The sequence below is a fragment of the Emys orbicularis genome, chromosome 1 (assembly GCF_028017835.1).
Source record: "Emys orbicularis isolate rEmyOrb1 chromosome 1, rEmyOrb1.hap1, whole genome shotgun sequence".
Taxonomy (NCBI): domain Eukaryota; kingdom Metazoa; phylum Chordata; order Testudines; family Emydidae; genus Emys; species Emys orbicularis.
In genome coordinates this window covers 26,405,554-26,426,818 of record NC_088683.1, presented here as the reverse complement: position 1 = coordinate 26,426,818, position 21,265 = coordinate 26,405,554, and the positions used below count along the sequence as shown (strand labels likewise).

The window sequence follows — 21,265 nt, the reverse complement described above, 5'->3', positions numbered from 1 at the left end:
AGGTTGAGTACCTCTGTTGCCATGCACCAGCGAAACAGCTATAAAGGGCCCAGATGACCCTGAGCCTCCTCAGTTCCTTCTTTCCGGATAACTCAGATGTAAGGAGTAGGAGGGTGGGTCGTGCAATGGACACGTGCAACACATCTTAAAGAACAACAGTTACAAAAGGTTAGTAATATTTTTTTCTTCTTCAAGTGTTTGCACATGTGCATTCCACTCTTGGTGACACTCAAGCAGTAATATAGACAGTGGGATCAGAGTTTATGTACACACAGACAGTAGTACAGCTTGACCAAATTTGGCATCATCCCTAGAGTACGGGGTGATGGCATAATAGAAGGCAAAAGTGTGACCCAATGACCAGGTTGCTGCTTTACAAATCTCCTGGATAGGGACCTGCCTGAGGAATGCCACTGAGGTTGCTTGTGATCTTGTGGAGTGAGCAGTCTGCTTGTCAGTCAGAGAACTGCCTGCCAGATCATAACAGACAGTGATACAGGAAGTTATCCAAGATTGAGTTCTTTCAAAAGAGACTGAAAGACCTTTCATTCTGTCTGCTATGGCTCTGAACAGCTGGGTGGATTGCCAAAAAAGTTTGGTCCTGTCTATGTAGAACGCCAGTGCTCTTCTATTGTCCAATGTGTGTAGCAGTAGCCTGTCCCTATTTGTGTATAATTTTGGGTAAAATAAAGGTAACTATATTGATTGGTTGATATGAAAATTTGGTACTACTTTAGAGAGAAAATTCAGATGAGGGTGTAAGTATACCTTATTTTTAAAGAAGACTGTATACAATGGTTTGGATGTCAGGGCACACAGTTCAGTGATCCTTCTGGCAGAGGTGATAGCTATTAGGAAAACCACCTTCCACAAAAGGTGTAGTAAGCAGCACATTGCTAAAGGCTCAAATGGTGATCCCATAAGTTTCAACAAGACCAAGTTCAAGTCCCATGGGGAAACAGGTTCCCTTATTTGTGGGTACAACTTTTTGAGGCTCTAAAGGAATATGATTTTCATGTCATTAGAAAATATTGAACAGTTATCCATGTGAGGATAGAAAGACGATATTGCTGCCGGGTGAACCTTTATAGAGGAAATTGTTAAGCCTTGTTGCTTCAGGTGCAACAGATAGTCTAGTATGTGTTGAATTAAGGACTCTGGTTTGACAACCCCAAATAGAGAATCGTCTCAATTTTGACAAGTAGGCAGCCCTGGTCGAGGGCTTTCTACTACTTAGTAAGACATCGCAAACTTGCTCTGAGCAAGCCTGCTCCCTGGGATTCCAAGCTGTTAAATGGAGGGTCTGCAGGTTCAGGTGGAGCAGCCAATTGTAGTCTTGGGAGACCAAATCCAGGTGCAACGGGAGTGAGACTGGAGTTGCCAATGAGAGGTCCAGTACAGTAGAAAACCAGTGTTGGTGGGGCCACACTCAGGCTATTAATATAACCTGGGTGTGAGCCTGCTTGATCTTTAGTAGCACTCTGTGTTGTAGTGGGATTTGGGGGAAAGTGTATTAGAGCTGTTCTGTGTAGGGTAGCAGGAAGACATCTGTAATGGAGCCTGGACTGAGGCCGTGCAGGGAGTAGAATTGATGACATTTTCTGATGGACTTGTTTGCAAACAGATCTATCTGGGGAGTCCATCACCACTGGAAAATGCATCTGGCTACATCCGGGCAGAAAGACCACTTGTGTTGACTCGAAAATGACCTGCTCAGGCAGTCTGTTAACTTGTCTATATATCTGGAAGGTAAGAGGCCTCAAGGTTGATAGAATGGAACATTCCTACTTCCTGACAAAAGAGTGATGAGCGAGCTCCTCCCTGATTGTTGAGGTAAAACATTGCTGAGGTGTTGTCTGTGACACTGTGACAACAAGCAGGTTCCCCCCCCCCCCCCCCCGATATGATGTAGGAAGGCCTGGCAGGTAAGACAAACTGTTCTGAGTTCTCTGAGGTTTATATGAAGAATGAGATCCCTTGAGGACCATAGACCCTGAATTCAGAGGGGCCCCAGGCGAGCTCCCCACTCTAGAGCCAATGCATCTGAGACCAGAGTCATCAAAGATTGAGGGTGCAGGAAAGAAATGTCTGCACAAACTTTGAGAGGGTTCAGTAAAATTATAACCCACAAAGGTACTGTGAGCACAGGTACTGTGTGTCCAGATGATGGAGGCTTGGAGAGTAAACTGAGGCCAGCCACATCTAGAGGGGCCTAAGGTGCAGCCTCGCATGTTGTACTACATATGTGCATGAGGCCATGTGCCCCAGGAGCCTCATACAGCTTCGGGTTGTTGTGATTGGATGAGTCTTGAGGTGCCTATCTGAAAACCCTGAGAAGCCACATAATATTTGCACTCTGCCCTTTTAGAGGTGGGGAAAGGGATGCCATAGTGCCTAAATTGGATCCACAGTGGCCTCATTTAGAGGTGAGGTCACTCTGGAAGGACCTGCTGTGGCCAGAATGTCAATCAGGCAATGTGATTTCTTTCTCCACCTGTATTCCCAGGTTTAAGGCAACCCATGCTAACAATTCTCAGTGTGCTTTATAGTCACCTGGGTGAGGGAAAGGTCCCTTGCTGAGACTGCCTTGTCAGGGGAGGATGAAGAGAGGGCCAGAACTGGTTGGGGTTGCTCTTCCTCCATTTCGTGACCCACAGGGTCCTGCTGAGCTGGCTCAGGAATGGGTGCTGCCTGGTGCATTGGTGCTGCATGTGTCTGCAAGGCCACTGACTAGGAGTGCCCAAAATACGATCTGGAAACCAAGGGAAAGCCCCATCCATTCCAAAAAGGGCACTGGGCAGTTACCTGGCCAGCCACCCAATGATACTCCTAAGGAAGGGTCCATGGTAGGGTAGTAGTGTCTCAGGGAGGAGACAGTGAAAGGAGCTCTGAGGCTGGGAGGTGGAGGACCCAAACTCTGATTCGGCAGAAGACAACTCTCCTTCCACTGACAACAGAGGTGCCGTTCCAGACAGTGCTGGTGGTTGGTGCCAAGCTGGAGAGGCATGCAGAGTGGCGAGCATCACTTGTTTCCCCTTTGACAGTACCGAAGGGTGAGCCATCTGAGGTAATTGGGACTGGCACGGTACTGAGCACTGTAACAATGTTGCTGGTTCCCCTGCATCTGCCAGCACCAACTCTTGAACTGCCAGCTATACCGGGACCAATAGATTTAGGAGATCTCTGGCTGCTGCAAATGCTTCCAGTGTGGTCGGTATCAGGATGGGGTCGGTACGGTGCGGTGTTGCAAATATGGAAGCTCCTTCTGGCTCTGGACTTGACAGTACTTGCCTAGGTGCCAGAATCAACAGTGCTGTCTTCTGCAGTGCCGAAGCAGATGAGTGCTTAGACTTAAACAGCACTCTACTCTTAACCCGATGCCTACCAGACTTTGGTACCGGAGATCTTCCCCTCTCAGCAATCTGCTTAGAAATCTTATGCCTCTTCTTAGGCACTGGGGATGGTGAGTGGTGTCAAGACTCAGGCACGGTAGGAGGCACACTCCTGACCGATACCGAGGCACTATGTGCTGAGTCTGACCAACTTGGCTCAGATGGATGTCTCAAGGCCACCTCCATAAGTAGAAACTTTAGCCTGGCTTCATGGTCTTTCTTTGTGTAAAGCTTTAAGTCCTTACACTCCCTGATATGAGTTTCCCTGAGGCACTTCAAGCAACTTGAGTGTGGGATGCTTAGAAGCATAGTCTTATTGCAGGAAATGCAGGTCTTGAAGCCTGGTGACCAAGGCATTCCCCGGTACCAGGAATCAACTGAAACCTTTAGGTGGTGTAAAACCAACTAACTATACTAAAACACTAATATTAGTAATAACAATAAACTATTTACAACAAAATACAAGAATACACAGTACAAAGAGTCGACTGAAAGCAATTGCAAAAGCAAGATGAGCATTACAGTGACCATCACAGGCAGTAAGAAGGAACTGAGGGGTTTGGGGTTGGCTGGTCCCTTTATACCTGTGTCACAGGTGTGTTGCAGTAGAGGGTGCCACTGAGGGAAAAATTTCCAGTGACGGTGCACAGGATGTGCACACATCAAGAGTGGAATGGACATGTGCAATCACTCAAAGAACACCTACGCATCATTATCATAAATGCTCTGGCTTTGGCTACAGAGCCTGCCCCATCCAGTGAAGCCTGGAAAGAGGTCCTAGCCACCAGCTTACCTGCTTCAATTGCTGCTGGAAACTCTTGCCTGGCATCCTCTGGCAACTTGTCCACAAACTTGAGAACATTGTCCCAGATGGAGAAATCATATCTAGCCAGCAGGCTTGCTGGTTTGAGATACAAAATTGGAGGCCAGCAGTAGAATAATTTTTTCTATTGAAAAGATCAAGTTTCTTTGCCTTTTTTTGTCTTTGGAGTAGAAGACGGCTATCCCTCATTCACTGTGGAGTCCACCAAGGAACTCAGGGTGATGGTGGTAAAAGTGTGCATATCCCTGTGAGGGCTCATGGTACCTCCACTCAGTCTTTTTGTCTGTTGGGGGCAGAGAAGAGGCATTTGCCACAATATCCTTGTGGGCTCCAGAATGGCCTTATTTATAGGGAGAGTTACTTGGGACATCCCTGCTGATCCCAAAATGTCTACTAACCTATAGGAGCTCTCTTGAACTACCTCCACTTGTATTACCTCTTTAACAGGTCCTTATAGGCCCTGTAATTGTCCTAAAGAGGTGAGGACATTTCAGATGCCACTGTCTCATTGGGTGATGATGATGAGGAACACAAAGGCCGAGGTGCTGTCTCTTATAACTCTTCCAATGGAGGTTCTATCGGGGAATGGGGAGGATCTGGTGGTAGGAGGAAACCCCCATGGGCTCAAATATGGCCAGTGGTAGGGCTTTGGACCCCAATCAAGGATCTGTGCCCCTCAACCAATGCAGAACCTCTATCAGACACCCAGGGTGAAAACCCCTCAGTGATGGAGAGTGATGCCTTGATCTCCGGCCCGAGATATGTATGAACCAACCTCTGATCCCAAAGAAGAGCCTGAGTCACCTGAAGAGGGGAGCATGGTACCGCTTGGTGTCGAGGCGCACTCTTGAATCTCTGCAGACAACAGTACCGAGGGGAGCATACTGGGCTTGCCTCTGCATGGCACTGGGCAAGGAGACACAGGAGGGTCCAAAGTTGGCCATGGTATTGGAAGTTGACCTCTACCTGCAGGTAAGTCCAGTGCAGTCTGAGGATTCATCGATACCGGATGAGATATCTCCTGTACCGCTGGAGAGGCCAGTATCGAGAGGCAGAAGAAATCCTGGTATATGCCCCGGTGTTGGTTCTGAGAGGTTCCCCTGATGCGGCTGTTGTTGCATCGAAGAGGTCGGTACTGCAAAATGGGTTGGTCTCTGTGACATAGCCAGCGTGCTGGAGCTGATGACCCCACTGACTGAGATGCTGTCAGCACCGGGGAATACTTCTCCTCTGAGGACACTCTTCCCCCACTTTCCAGACTGTTTTCTGGTTGACAGTCCTGGAGACCTTGGCCTCTTGGAGGATGAGTCCTTAGAAGCACTATGCTGATGCTTCTCTCTCAGTGCTGGGGAAGGAGAATGATGCCAAAACTCAGCAATGTCCTGAGTGGCACTTCTGACTGAAGTAAATGTACTTGGTGGCTGCCTCCGAGAAAAGGTTGCAGAATCTCATCTCCCTATTCTATTTAGTCTGGGGCTTAAAATCCATACAGATCTAACTCTTGTTCCAGAAGTGACACTTGCCGAAGCACTTCAGACACCTAGAATGAGGGTCAGCCACCGGCATGGATTTCCTGTAGCCAATGCCAGGTTTAAAACCCAGAGACCAAGGCATTCCCCAGTACCAGGCACCAGCACCCAGAAGAAATGGGAACTGACACTCCACTAAATTATGAAAAAACTATTAATAAATGAAACTTACACTAAATTACCACTTCACTATATACAAGAGAAAAAACAAATTTCCTGAAAGAGAGAATACTTGCAGAAGCAAGCCAACACACTCTGACTACCAATCATGGGTGGTAAGAAGGAACTGAGAAGGGGTCGGGGTGGCTCTGCCCTGGATACCATCATGCAACAGCACAAGGCAGCAGAAGGAGCATGCGGTGCCCTGACAGGTACTGCTAAGGGGAAAATCTCTAACTCTGGTGCACTGAGCACCCATATACTTGAAGTGGACGGACAACTGCAATCACTTACGTTTTTTTCCCCCCAGGAGACACAATAGAAGCAATGGCAATTCAATCTTCCCTTCACTCTTTCCTCTCTAAAGTGCATTAACCCAGAGAGAATTGTGACCTTAAGAACCCATCAATGCCAACTGGCAGTGGGTTCAATGTTCTATAACAGCAACTCTTATGAGGCCTGATAAACTCAGTACACCTAACACACTGCTGTCATAGTATATATCTATAATTTCATGAGAGGTATCAAATGAAAGCTTAGATCAGACTGGTCATCATTAGCATTGTGAGATGTATGTGTAATTGGTACATAAGGAATTGTGTGTACCTACTAAAAATAACTTTGTGAACTCTTCCTGGTTACATAGTTTAAAACAGGTTTTTTCCAGACAGGAGATAAGATGTATATCTCTCTATTAGTCACATGTAAATTAAGCCAACACAATGGAAGCCCCATTTGCATGTGAAGTCAACAGGAAAAACATGTTGCTGGGAGGGATGTGAAATCAACAGGGAGAACACTGAAGAACATTCAATGGGAGAGAAGAATCTTATCTGAGGGTGCACTTCAAAAGGGTCATTTCAAAGGTTTACTGGACTATATGAGGAAGGGAAAAGGATCCCTTTCTTATCCTTTCTCTGAGGAGGCAAAAAGGACAGGGCTTTTTCCGTTCATGAAAGTTGGATCCTAGCCATGTGGGCTAGTGATTCTGGGAGGCTGCTTTAGGTGAGAAATTAGACAAGAACTTTAGTCTGTTAAAGTTAAGTGTCTAAAAAGCGAGTTATACCTTTTATTGTACATGTAACCTGTTGTTCTTGTTATCCTTGCTCACCAGCTCTTAAATCTTAATCTAGTAAATAAACTTATTTGCTTTCACAATCAGTAGATTCCAGTGCTGTGTTGTCAGATCTGATCTGAGTTGTGCCAGTCAAACTGTGCATACTCTGTCTCTTTTGGAGACAGCATACCTGATTATTTCTGTGAGTGTCCAGTGACAGGGGCTGAATACCTCAGACGGGGATGCTGGCAGAGGGGCTTGAGGGTTGGTGTGTGTCTGTCACTAGCTGCACAGAGAGGGTAAGGTTTGCGGACATCTGGAAGTAACTGCTATGTCTGTGGCCAAAGGCTGTTGGTTTTAGGGAGCTGAGCTACAGCAGGCATCAGGCAAAACTACTTCATGTGAAGGGCAGGTAGTGGCAAGGTACCTCACAAGCCTGAGTACCCCTGGGGAGCATCACAGGGCTGCACTGGGAGGTGAAAAAATAGTTGTGTCTTCATGTCCATTCAATTACCTGTCCTAGTGTGGCTGCCATTTAGTGACTGCTATAATAGTTGTGTAAAGTCTACCAGTTCATTTCTCAATTGCCACTGAACAGCAATCAGAAAATAATTACTTTTGATTACTATATGGACATAGACTTGATTTGATCCACTGACCTAGAGAAAAAAGATTCCATATCTCATTATCCATCTGTCATAGGGCGGGTCTCACCCTTGCAGCGTCTCCTGCTGGTCGTCCAGGGAATTAGCGTTTCCAGCCTCCGGAGCACCCTCCGCAGGCCGGTGTCCCGCTTGCCGCTGGGCCCGAGTCCCTCCTGGACCCCGGTGCCCCTTTCAGGCCGTGGTGCTGCCCCCAGCAGTACCCCTACAGATCTGGGTCTCCCCTCCCCGGGGAACCCCCCCCCCATCCTCACCTCACCTCAGTCTTTTGGCTACTGCCAGTCATCATCTAGCCCTCGCTCACTGGGGCAGACTGCAGTATAATTGCCACTCATCACTGGCAAGGGGGGTTTGGACCTGCTGCCTCTGCCTACCCTTGGGCTGCCCTCTGCAACCCCAGTACCTTTTCTGGCCTGTAACAAGGCCTGCAGCCTGTGGGGTTTCTAGGCGGGAGCTCCCCAGCTCCTCTGGCCTTCCCCCAGCCCTGCCCCGCAGTACCTTTCTTTTGGCCTTTACCAAGGCCTGCAGCCTGGGGTGGTTTCTAGGCCAGAGCTCCCCAGCTCCTCTGGCCTTCCCTCCAGCCCTGCTCCAGTCTCACTACCCTGCTTAGCTCCTAGCAGCCAGGCCCATCCCTCTCCACATCTAGAGAGAGAGACTCTGTGTGCTCCTGGCCCACTGCCCTCTTATAAGGGCCAGCTGGGTCCTGATTGGGGCGTGGCCGCATCTGTGGCTGGTTCCCCAATCAGCCGAGGCTTGCTGCTTTTCCTAGCAGCAGCCCTCTCACAGCCTCAGCCCTCTCTCAGGGCTGATTTCAAGCCCTTCAGGGCAGTAGTGGGTAGCCACCCTGCTACATCATCCCTGAGTCATTCAGGAGTTTTATTTTTAAATATTATTTGATCTGTGTTCTTAGGTTTTTATCTATAAGTTTATCGTCTATCTTTTTTTCTTTAAATTTAATCCTTTTTTTTTTAGAAAGAACACATTATATAGGACTTAAGAATCTAGCAATTGTACTACAACATATATGAGCATGAAAGGCTGGCCTTCTACTGAGGCCAAAGCATATGGCTGCGTTGTTCTTTTCTTAAATACAGATTAGTGTTTTCCACCTTTAACTATTGCCAGCAGAGCACCATGTTCCTTAGCTACCTCCCTTGAAAGCAAATACTGCTTCTGAACATCAGCCAGTAATCTGGAAAATGTTACAAATTCCTGGCACCAGGCACTAAATTCTGTGTTACTTCCATGACATGCATGATCTTTCTGCTGGTTCAGAGTGGAGGATCTTGGATTGTGCATTATGTAACATTCCAGTACAAAACAGTTTCCCCTACACAGTTAGAAAATACTCTTTTTAATAGAAAGAGAGAAAAAATATGCAAGACTCACTCAATGAAGTAGACTTCCCCTTTTTCTGTGTAAGCCATTTCCCAATTATCAGGCAATGGGCCCAACTCATCATTCTCTTCAGGTTTTGTTTGCTTTGTTACATCCATATTCTCCTTTGCTTCTTCAGGCTGACTGTATACTGGCGCAGGATAAGGCTGGGAAGAAATCTCACCTGAGGCACCTGTACTCTTCTCTTCATGTTCACTCGATTCTACAAGAGAAGAAAAAAAGACTTTCTTATCCCTGTGTTCGTAACTCATTTACATAACGTGGAGGATTTTATTGCATCAAAGTCTGTGAAACTTCAAGTCTCCAGACAAAGACAAAGGTTTTATTGGTTTTACCTCCAAGAAGTTTTTTTTTTTACCTAGATTACAAAACAACAACAGCAACAAAAAACAACAAACCAAACCAAGAAAATAAAGTATCAGACATACAAGGGCAAACAAGCTTTTCATCGCACTGCAGGGCTCGTGGGATTCTGTGGAATATTTACCATATCTGCACATCATTGGTTCTACTCCTTAATGGTTCTTGCTTGCTCTCTCCCATGGGTTCTCCCAAATCAACTGATAGCAGTGATGCAAAGGCAGCCTTTTATCCAGTAGTACTAGCTGTCATGGATCCACAGGATCAGTGCTACATCCCCAGCTTTGGAACTGTCCCTTGCAGGAACTCCTTTGATCTGCCAGATCCCCAGGGATCTCACTTTTTCTTCAGGGTAGGCCACATGGCCTCACCCACTCCTCAGACTGAACCTCTGGGCTTTAGCACTCCTGCTCCATACTGTGAGCTCTGTCCAATGACAGAGAAAGACTCCTGGTGTAGAGTTGTCCACTCTTCAGGGACTAATGCGCTTCACCAAGTATTTATAAGAACACTCAAGCAGTGTTTTCAAAACAGTAGGGTTTATTAGTCAACTGGAACACAGGATAAGAAGTCTTTAGGTCGGAGATTCTCAAACTGTGGTCCGGGGACCACCAGTGGTTCGCGAGCTCCATTCAGGTGGTCCACGCATAGTTCCTGCTAAGGTGCGCACCTGGGCGGCCGCACACAAGAGAATGAAGGGCCACCCAGCTAATCAGTGGAGCTGCACAGGCGTGGCTCCACTAATTAGGTGCCTGGACCCTGGAGAAGACGCACATGTAAGGTGAGGTGGTGGCCGTAGGGGGAATAGGAGGTAGGTGGGAGGGAGAAGTAGGGTGAGAAGAGGGGGTGGGGGGAATTTGGGACGTGCAGGGCTGCGGCAGCCAGAGAAAGAGGCAACTTTCCCCAGCTCCAGGGCTGTGGCTTCCCTCCCTCAGCTCTGTGGCTGCTGTGACAGGGGAGAGACCCCCCTCCTTCCCAGTCCAGCTCGGGGGCTGCCACGGTGGGGAAGAGCGGGCACATCCATTGCATTAGAAAGGTAAGACTACTGATATTAAAATATGAGTTGTGTGCTTTTATTTGTAGAACAAAAAACATTTTTTATTATTATTAAGGGTTTTTTTATATAGCGCTTTTATCCAAAGCGCTAGTTAGCTAACGGTAGAAACAATATTTGGAAAAATCATTAAGTGGTCCGCCAAGACCCTCAGCAATTTTCAAGTGGTCCACGAAAAAAAAAGTTTGAGAACCACTGCCTTAGGTTAAATCTTAGTCCATTGTCATCAGCTGAGAGCCCCAGCCAAACTGTAATGAACTCCATTTTCTGGCTCTGTGTGTCTCTCAGTCTGACCTACTTAGTCAGTCTCCAAGTGAGAGAGCTCGAGCTTCTTCCAGAGCTCACTCTTATCCTCACACCTCTAAGTCTTTTGTTCTCAAGCAAGGTCTTTGCTCAGCTTCCTTGCTGAGATGTGGGGAAATCCATGAGTCATTGGAGCTTGCAGTGCCTCTCTGACCCTCTTGCTGATCTGGGTTGGTTTCAACCATTTCTTAACGACTCTTCATTCCACCTAGACAAGGAGGTGACACGCATGCCTATATCTCTTTTTCTGCTCTGAGAACAAATTTAATCCTTCCCCTTGCCCCACTGGTTAGCCATTATAGCCTGATCTATAGAGTATATTTTTATTATATTGATTACTTTAAGAATCCTCAGTTACCACTTTGAGGGTTGACAAGTTCTTGTCTGTCCTTTTCTATAATACTTTGTGCTAGTCACCTTTGGAGCTACGTTATCATCACCTTGGAGGAATACTATCCTCTTTTTTGATCAGATGTGAGGCACAGCTGAAGTGTCTGTCAAGGGACGGCGGTACTATAGAGAGCAGGGAGGAGGGATAGCTCAGTGGTTTGAGCATTGGCCTGCTAAACCCAGGGTTGTGAGCTCAATCCTTGACAGGGCCACTTAGGGATCTGGGGCAAAAATCAGTACTTGGTCCTGCTAGTGAAGGCAGGGGGCTAGACTTGATGATCTTTCAGGGTGTCTTCCAGTTCTATGAGATAAGTATATCTCCATATATTTTTAAGAGTGACTCATTAAAAATGACACCACCTCACTCAGCAAATCTGCTCTCCGTGTATTAAGAATTATACCGCTTACTTTGACTAACATAAGCTCCTGTTATTTTTTTCTTCTCTTAGCTCTGTAGAGTCAACACAGCTGTGAAAAGGATCTGGTTTCTTTTCTGTTTCACACATTATCAACACAACTGTTCATTCATTTCCAAAGGCTACCCCATTGTCTTGAGATTATTCCTACTGTAGGAATGAGGCCCAGTTCCGCATGTACATTGTGTTTCTGGAAGTGAAACAATGATCATGTGAAAAAGAAGACAGGGCATGTGTGGAGTCCTCTTCCATATTTTAGAGGTGGCTTCCTCATTTTAAGACCCTAGCAGCCAGTTTCTCCCTTCACCTGAAAGGGCAGCACCGGGGTACGAGTGTACAGAGCAGAAGTGGAAGTGTACAGAGGAGTCAACCCGGAACAGTGCACTGTCATCAAGCAGAGGTTTCCGGTGTGCTCAGTGAGAAGGGGGCACCCATCAGGAAGACTCTTGAAACTGACACACTTCTCAGCTTACTCCTAACATTGACTCTTAAAGCCGAATATCAAAACTCAATTAAAAATTACGAAACAGATAGCCAGGCCTGTCTGCTTGGAACTTATAGACCACCTCACTGGGTGCACCTTAAAGAGCCTCCCCTGTAATGCAGCATCAGGTCAGACTCCCCTGGGATAATGAGGGAAGTCAAGCTACATGGAATTCCAGTTGAGAGGGAGAAAGGCAACAGCGAGTGGGTCTCAGCATGCCAAGGCAAACAGGGCAGTAGGGCTGATCCACTGGGGAAATGCAGAGAAAGTAGGGGAGGAATGCATCTGTTCATTGCCCTTCCTGGTCCCTTTGCCACTCCTCCACCCTGGAGAGAAGGCAGTAAACATCCCAGCTCACACTGGAATGGAATTGGAACTAGAACTAGCCCTGCTACCCCTGGGAAAGGCAAGGATGGAACTGGCTGGCTCCCCTCTCCTCCTTCCAGCTGATGGCTGACTGACCGTTGTGTGGGGAGGTTGGTCTACCTCCCTGCTCCCATCCTGCTCTCCAGACCTGCAGCCCCAGTAGTAGTACCCCCCAGGAGGAATAGCTCAGTGGTTTAAGCGTTGTCTTGCTAAACCCAGGGTTGTGAGTTCAACCCTTGAGGGGGCCATTTAGGGATCAGTACAAAAATCTGTCAGGGATGGTTCTTGGTCCTGCTAGTGAAAGCAGGGGACTGGATTTGATGACCTTTCAAGGTCCCTTCCAGTTCTATGAGATAGGTGTCTCTCCATATTAAAAAAATCTTGGAGTCACTATGGATAGTTCTCTGAAAACATCCACTCAATCTGCAGCAGTCAAAAAAGCTAACAGAATGTTGGGAATCCTTAAGAAAAGGATAACTAATAAGACAGAAAATATCATATTGCCTCTATATAAATCCATAGCACGCACACATATTGAATACTGTGTGCAGACGTGGTTGCCCCATCTCAAAACAGATACATTGGAATTGGAAAAGTTTCAGAAAAGGGCAACAAAAATGATTAGGGGTATGAACAGCTTTCGTATAAGAAGAATTTAGTAAGACTGGGATTTTTCAGCTTGGAATAGAGACAATTAAGGGGGGGAATACGATAGAGGTCTATAAAATCATCATGGGTGTGGAAAATGTAAATAAGGAAGTGTTATTTACTCCTCTTAACACAAGAACTAGGACTAGGGGTCACCAAATGAAATTAATAGGCAGCAGGTTTAAAACAAACAAAAGGAAGTATTTCTTTACACAACACACAGTCAACCTGTGGAACTCCTTGCCAGATGATGCTATGAAGGCCAAAACTATAACAGGGATAAAAAAATTACTAGATAAATTCATGGAGGATAGGTCCATCAACGGCTATTAGCCAGGATGGGCAAGGATGGTGTCCCTAGCCTCTGTTTGCCAGAAGCTGTGAATGAGCGACAGCAGATGGATCACTTGATGATTACCTGTTCTTTTCACTCCCTCTGAAGCACCTGGCATTGGCCACTGTGAGAAGACAGGATACTGGGCTAGATGGACCTTTGGTCTGACCCAGTACAACCGTTCCTGTGTTCTTATGAGGCCGAATAGAGAAACTAAGGGCAAACCGTAAGGACCGGGGGTTAACGGAGACTGTAATTGCCTTCAGAAACTTTAGTGTTGGTGATTATGTGTGAGCCAGATAGATCATAGCTGGATTCTCAGATCACAGGTCTGGCAGTTAGGAAAGCAGTGTTGCCAACTCTTGTGATTTTATCTCAAGTATTGTGATATATGGCGTTTTTCTTAAAGACCAAGCTTCTGCAGTCATATGATTAGATGAGAATCTCAGCTGTCATTAAATAACAACAACAAAAGCGTTTCCCAGATCTCATCATTGCAGAGAAATGCTTGAAAATATGAACCCTAAGGAGCAGAGGGTAGACCCTCACTTGCTATACATTGTCATATCTCCATTCTAGTCAACGGCGCTATGGTCATTTATATAATCTGGAGGTCTGCCTCATAAAAACAGAAGGCAAATAAAAAGGACCCAATGTTTATTTAATTATTTTTTTAAAAATCTCAAGATTTCTAAGCCGATCTCAATATTTATTGGGGACTGATTAATGAACACATGATTTTGGCTATACTGGGAAACTCCTCTTGATAAGTGTAAAAGTGAACAATAAAGGTGCTATAATGACATTTTAACAAAATGCATTTCCGAATAGAACTACCCACATTTTACACTACAGAATCGACATTCCACTCATCTTTGATTTAGAGCCCAGCATTGTATTCCCATTTAATATTACATATTTTGTTGTGGGTATGTATGTTTCAAATGTTTTAGGTAAGCTATATATCACCTTTCCTGATTCTCTTCCTATTAATATATATTGATAAATAATGTTTGACTTAAAAATATAATTCTGGTACAAAATGTTAAAGTTGAATAAAATCCAAAACATTACAGCAACTCACTAACAAGGAGGAAATAAACTCCAAAGGCGTCTTATAAATATCTGCGTTCAAATAACATCTTTGATTTAAAGATTTAAAAAGATTGTTCCATAATATGTGCCCCAAAATACATTTGTCACTAAAGAAAATAATTAATTGACTTGATATCCGGTGAAACAGCCTACTGGAGATACTGTCTCCAGATGGAAAAGATGATATGGTCCAGTTTCAAACTATATTCAAAAGCAATCAACAGTGAGCGCCCTGAGAAGTGGCAGTGGAGGCAATGGGAAAACATCATCCTCTTATTACATGTGTTAAACATAGCACATTCAGGGGAAAGAAGGAACATTGAGACAGTCTGCATTAAAAATACATTTAAAACCATTGTAAATGGAATTAAGTTAGATTATTTTGTTTCATCTACATAGTAACAAACCAAAACAAAGTTTAGCAATTGGCAAATTACTAAATCTGAGGAATTACCCTCTGGAAATGTGAAGTGCTAGATTAGTGATACATTTTCTTCTGTTTCAAAAATATCCCTAAAATGTCTCATTTGATTATTCTAGAGCTTGATCCTTAACCCAAAGTTGCTGCTGGCAGTTCAAATTGTGTCATTGTTTTACTTATAATCTAACACTTGGAAGTTTCCACCTAACCATGTGAAATGAGCGTGCCAGGTTGGGTTTTTATTTTAATGCTGCAAATTATTCATGCAGTAAAGTATAAAACCTTGTACTTTTGGAAGAAAAGAAACAACCCAGCTGCCCGAAGCAATACAGACAGAGAATAAACTAAATGAAATAATATAAAATATTGATGTTTGAATTGGTTTGTACACCTGTGGAGAAAAAACAGTTATAGCTCTTTTTAGGTAGTATTGGTGTCATCATATCTGAATCAACAATTCCTAGTCCTGCATAGGAAGCAATACATCTCTTTTAAAATCATTCCTATATCGTAATAAGACAGTGCATTCCTCTGGGATTGTTGCACCTTTTGGCATGGTTGATGACATTTGGAACTTGGCCTCTTGCTTTGCAGAGCAGCCGAGGGCATGCAATAATCCTTCTGAAACACTTTCCTTGTCATGTTTTATTCCTTAATTAATTTGAGCCTGAAAAAAATTTCCTTTTTGGGGTGAAACTTGTAATTGTTGCAATAACTTCCAATTGTCTGGAGGGGAAGATGAATAATACACATAGAATCACAGAAATGAAGGGCTAGAAAGGACCTCGAGAAGTCATCAAGTCCAGCCCCCTGCATTGTGGCAGGACCAAGTAAACCTAGACCATCCCTGAAGGTATTTGTCCAACTTGAATTGAAAAGCTTCCAATGATGGGGACTCCAGGATCTCCCTTGGGATCCTATTCCAGAGCTTAACTACCCTTATAGTTAAAAAGTTTTTCCTCATATTGAACCTCTACCTCCCTTGCTGCAGATTAAGCCCATTACTTCTTGTCCTGCCTTCAGTGGACATAGAGAACAATTGGCCACTGTCATCTTTATAACAGCTCTTAACATATTGGAAGACTTTTCAGGTTACCCCTCAGTCTTCTTTTCTCAAAACTAAATGCTCCCAGTTTTTTCAACCTTTCCTTATAGGTTATGTTTTCTAAACCTTTTACCATTTTTGTAACTCTCCTCTGGACTCTTTCCAATTTGTCCCCATCCTTCCTAAATTGTGGCGCCCAGAATTGGACACATTCTTCTAGCTGGGAACCTCACCAGTGCTGAGTACAGTGGGACAAGTAGCTTCTGTGTCTTACATATGACATCCTGTTAATACACCCCAGAATCATATTGACCTTTTTTGCAGCTGCATCACATTGATGGCTCATATTCAGTTTGTGGTCCACTATAACCCCCAGATCCTTTTCACCAATATTACCATTTAGACAGGTCTTCCCCATTTTGAATGTTCCATGACATTATAAAGGCATGTTTCATATGGAGTTTAGAAAGGGGTAAAAACAGCTTCGGTGAAAAGTGTGGAGCCAGAGGTGGTGGCTAGTAAAGTATTGAATCCTGATGTTGGTTGCTAAGGAGACTGATTTAACTTTTTGTTGATAGGAGTGCGAATTTCCCAACAGTATGCATAAATGCATGCTTTATGAGCACTACCACAGATACTTTGGACACCCTAAATCCAAATGATAAATTAATATGATGAATAATAACAACAATAATAATTAGTATTATGGTAGAAGCTAAGGGTCCCAATCAGGATTAAGAACTCACTATAATAGGTGCTATGCAAACACATGCCCCAAAGATCTTATCCCCTAAACAGATGATAGCAGGGAGAAGAGCTACAATATCCCAGTAAATGATTATGGTGCCATTGATAAATGTCCTGTCACTCCTTCTTGGTTCTGTTCACTGAGTCTTCTTGTTTCTCTCTCTCTTTTTCAGGATGGGTCACTCAGAACTCTGTACACATCCCCCTCCTCTTCTCCCTCTACACCCTATCTCTTGATGACATCCTGGCCACATAGAAGTCAATAGCAAAATCCCCACTGACTTCAACTGGGCCAGGATTTCACCCCTCATTCCCAAACATGGCTTTGCCTCCCATATTTATGCTGATGATTCACTAATCTACCTCCTTACTCTAGGTCCATCTCCCTCCATACAAACTAAAACCTTTACCTGTTCTTCTGGCAACTCATCTTGGATGTTTAACCATCAGCTGGAACTTAACGTGTCCAAAACCAATCTTCTGATCTTTTCCACTAAACCCTCCCCTTTTTCTCCCAACCTCTGTCACAGTGGACAACAAAACTGTCCTTCCTGTGAAGGACCTTGAAGATGCCTCTATTAGATTACTGCAGTCAGGAGCGCCGCCAGCTTTTCTGCTGCCCTAGGCGGCAGAAGGTTCCGCCCCGAAATTCCGCCCCCCACAGAGGTGGCGGAAGGTCCCGCCGCCGAAATACCGCCGCGGTCGCCGCCCCCCAAATTGTAGTGCCCTAGGCGACCGCCTAGGTCGCCTAATGGGTTGCGCCGGCCCTGACTGCAGTGTTGTTGTTGCCATGTTGGTTCCAGGATATTAGAGAGACAAGGTGGGTGAGGAGATATCTTTTATTACACCAACTTCTGGATAGTGAAAGAAACAAACTTTCAAGTTACACAAAGTTTGTCTCTTTCACCAACAGAAGTTGGTCCAATAAAAATATCACCTCACCTACCTTGTCCCTGCAATAGTTGATTACTTTAAGGGTTTAATTCTGGCCTGGGTTACTCAGACCAGGATGGGAGACAAGCTTCAGATAGGCCCACTCACTCCTACTTAAAAGGACATTATAGTTTTCAATCCCTTTCAAGTTTCCCTCTGACCATGCAGATTTCAACTTCCCTGGTTTGGTACAGGGAAGGGGGAAATTCAGGCAGCAACACTGAAACAAAAAACTTTGGAGTAGATTAAAAATCTGAGCTCAGGGGAGAGACACAAGGACTGCAGGGTACAGACTGTCCCCCCATACCAGAAGTGGGGCATCTGGATAAGCTAAGACTACTGAGCTTTAGGTAAAATAGAAGCATGTAGACTGCTGTGTTCAAAAAAATCTTTTCTTGTTAGCCTTTGATTCCTTCTGTCGAGATTAAACAATGCTCTGTTTGGAAGAGGCTGTTTTATGTCCCTATATTCTCACACTGGCCACCACTCCCTGAGGGAAGAACTGTAGGGTTTGAACCCAGGCAGACCTGCTGAGGAATCACAGTTGGCATACAGGGGGATGTAGCCTAGTATCCCAGTCTGAGAGGGGAAGAATCATAAGATATCACCCCAGGAAGGTGAAGGCCTAATAATTCTCCTTGAGTACACAAATCCAGCTCAAGCCTAATCTTACCACTTCTTCCCGCACAATGTCTCCAAGATCAGAACTTTCCCCTCTGCCTATACTGCCAAAACACTGTGACAAGGCCTGAACATTTTGCACCTTGATTACTGTCATCTCCTCCTCTCTGTCCTTGATGCCTGCAACCTCACTCTCTCAAATCATCTTCTTGACTCATCATTCTGACTACATCACACCTTTGTTAAGTCACTCCATTGACTTCCCATCTTCTGACGCATCAGACACAAACTTCTTGTTCTCATTTCCATAGCCTTCAACAATATATAGTTCCACCCTATCATCTTCTGACTTGTCATCTCTCTGCAAGGTTGACTCCCACCTTCCTTTCATCAATGATGCCTGCCTCAATTGCCTGATTCTCTGCTTGCCTGACAAGCACTTTCACACTCTTTCAAGCCATTCCCTATAAGCTCCCAATCAAAATCTGTAAAGCCACCACCTACAGCTGGTAGGGAATTTTCTGTCAAAATGATTTCTTGATGGAAAACCTAGTTTCTGCAAATTAAAAATGTTCTGCATTTCAATTTTGCTGAAATTTTCAGAGAAATGAAACATTTTGTTTCTACTTGGTTTGATATATTGAAATATTTCAATTCGTTGTATTGGTCCCAAACATTTTGTTTCAAGTCTTTTCAGCATTAAACTGCATTTCTCCATTGTGGCATATGGCTTTATGGGAGTTGTTGTTATGGCTCCCCTTCTCTCCTATGATTGGACTGTCTGGAGGGACTACAGCTTTCCTGATGCAAAATGGACTCCCTCTGACCTAGCTGTGTGGTGCATAATAGCAGTCATATGACTGCAGGTGCTTCATGGGAGATGTAGTCTGGCCAGAGAGCCTAGACTACTTATGACAGAGAGAGCATCAGGTACCCAATCTACAAGTTGCATGATGCAACGTGCCACAATAAGTACAGTATATGCAATTTAATGTTGAACTGACTTGAAACAAAACCTTTCAGGCCAGTTCAACAAACTGAAATAAAACATTTTAATTTGGGAATGTCAAAATGGTTCATTTAAATCAAAAACATCAAAATTAGTTGTTTTGCCATTTCCAAATAGAGATATTTTTGAATATTTCATTCTGTGAAAAATTGCACAAATTAATTTTTTTCATCTTGATTTGGGACTGTGATGATGTGCCGCCCTTTGTGGCATGGCGTGGCTTTGCAGGCACCCTGTCCTCAGTTCCCTCCCAGTTCTCCCAATAACTTACTCACAGCCCAGAGTACTTAAAGTAACATTCCCCTTCTACTTTATTAAGACTTTATAGAATACTGTCTCCTTTCGCCCTTCTGGCCCAAACCCTTCTCTCTTGGGGCTTCCAATTCACCCTTGTTCTAAAGCTTCAGGTTTCTGCTTCCACTCCAGTTCCCTCAGAGCCATGGAGCTCTGCAAGTCCCCCTGCAGCCCCTGGCCTCTCTAGAGCATGTAGCATAAAGTATAAGGCAGGTGGAGAGCTGTGATCACTACTACTGAATAGCTAAGAACTACACATCTCCTGTTATATTTATTTGTTACTTCATCCTACCATGCCCCACTTATTTGTCTCATCCACCTCTTACATCTTGTCTTTTACACTGTACGTTATTTGGGGGCAGAGACTGTCATTTATTATGTTTGCATAGTGCTCAACACAATGGGGCCTGACTGAGTTCCCATTACTCCTTAAAGAGGACAGACCACCCTGTTACAGGGATGAAAACAAAACTCTACTTCGGCAAAGGGATTCCATAGCCCTCCTTCATGGGACTGTGCTTTGATTCACACAGGCCTCTCCAGCCTACCCAGGTTCCAGCCCTGCCCCAGATAGCCTCTCTAGGTCCTTGCCCTCTCAGGCTTCTTTCCTTGGTTCAGGGGCCCCACAGCTCTCCTTCTTGGTGCTGTGCTGTGGTTCAGACAAGATTCCCCAAACCACAAGTCTCTCTTCTGCTTCTGGATCCCATCTCAAAGAGCCTCTCTGCTGACTCAATGCTCCCATGCCATTCTCCTTACCCTCTACTGTCTACCCTCTCTCTCCTCCTGGGAATTACCTAACAGGTTAATTTTATCATGTTCAGGAAGTAGCTATCTGATTAATACTTGCCCCCCATTCTCCAGCTTGTCTGCAGCTCCCTTGAACATCTGTTTCCCAAAAGGGGCTATATCATGGAATAGGGGTTGACTGGCCCCAGTTCCCACCACTCCTTAGAGAACAGACCAGCCTGTTACAGAGATTAAGACTAATATTGAAATATCAGAGTTTCCCATGGGATGGAAACTCTGATTTTTGCTCAATTCTACCACCTTTTTGTCCTCCTTCAAGTCCCTCCTTAAAACTCACTTCTTCTGTAGTGCAGTAAAGTACAACCTGATAATGACTAGATAGGGGGAGAGCTGTGATCTTTAGTACAGAATCGCTAAGAACTATATGGCTCCTATTATATTTATTTGTTGCTTCATCTCCCCCAGTCTGTTATGGCCCACTTGTTTGTCTCATCCAACTTTTACATCTTTACAATGTTTACAATGTAAACTCTTTGTGGCAGGGATTGTCAAGCACAATGGGGCCTGACCTAGTTGTGGCCATTGGGTGCTACCACAATATCAGAGTTAAATAAATAATATTAATAATAATAGTAAATAGTTAGCTACATGGGTTCTGGTTGGTTTGTTTGATAATGGGGCAGAATGGATGGAGTGGGAATGAAAGGAGAGGGGATCAAGGGAGCAGTAAACAATCCGGAAGGCAAGAAGGAACATTAGGGAGAGAGGGATGTAAATGTGAGGGGTGTAGGGAGACAAAGTGGCATCAGAGGGAATGTGAAGGACCCTTCCCTGTGACTTCCTTATTTTTTAATCTTTGCCAATTTGTTGTTGTTTGTTTCAATTTTATAATGGCCTGGTCTTATTCCTCAAAGCCATTGAGTCCCCCTACATCCTCCAAATGGGTATCACTTCCCAACAGAGAATGAAAGGCCAGAT

The 21,265-nt window shown here is 44.7% G+C and overlaps 1 protein-coding gene across 1 annotated transcript in view; it reads right to left on the bottom strand.

Moving 5' to 3' along the window:
• MAGI2 (membrane associated guanylate kinase, WW and PDZ domain containing 2) overlaps positions 1–21,265 on the bottom strand; it is a 1,116,794-nt gene that overhangs the window by 347,320 nt on the left and 748,209 nt on the right. Inside the window, exon 5 of the mRNA XM_065403425.1 lies at positions 9,012–9,222. Within this exon, the coding sequence (XP_065259497.1) occupies positions 9,012–9,222 (211 nt within the window). The remainder of the gene's footprint in view (positions 1–9,011; positions 9,223–21,265) is intronic.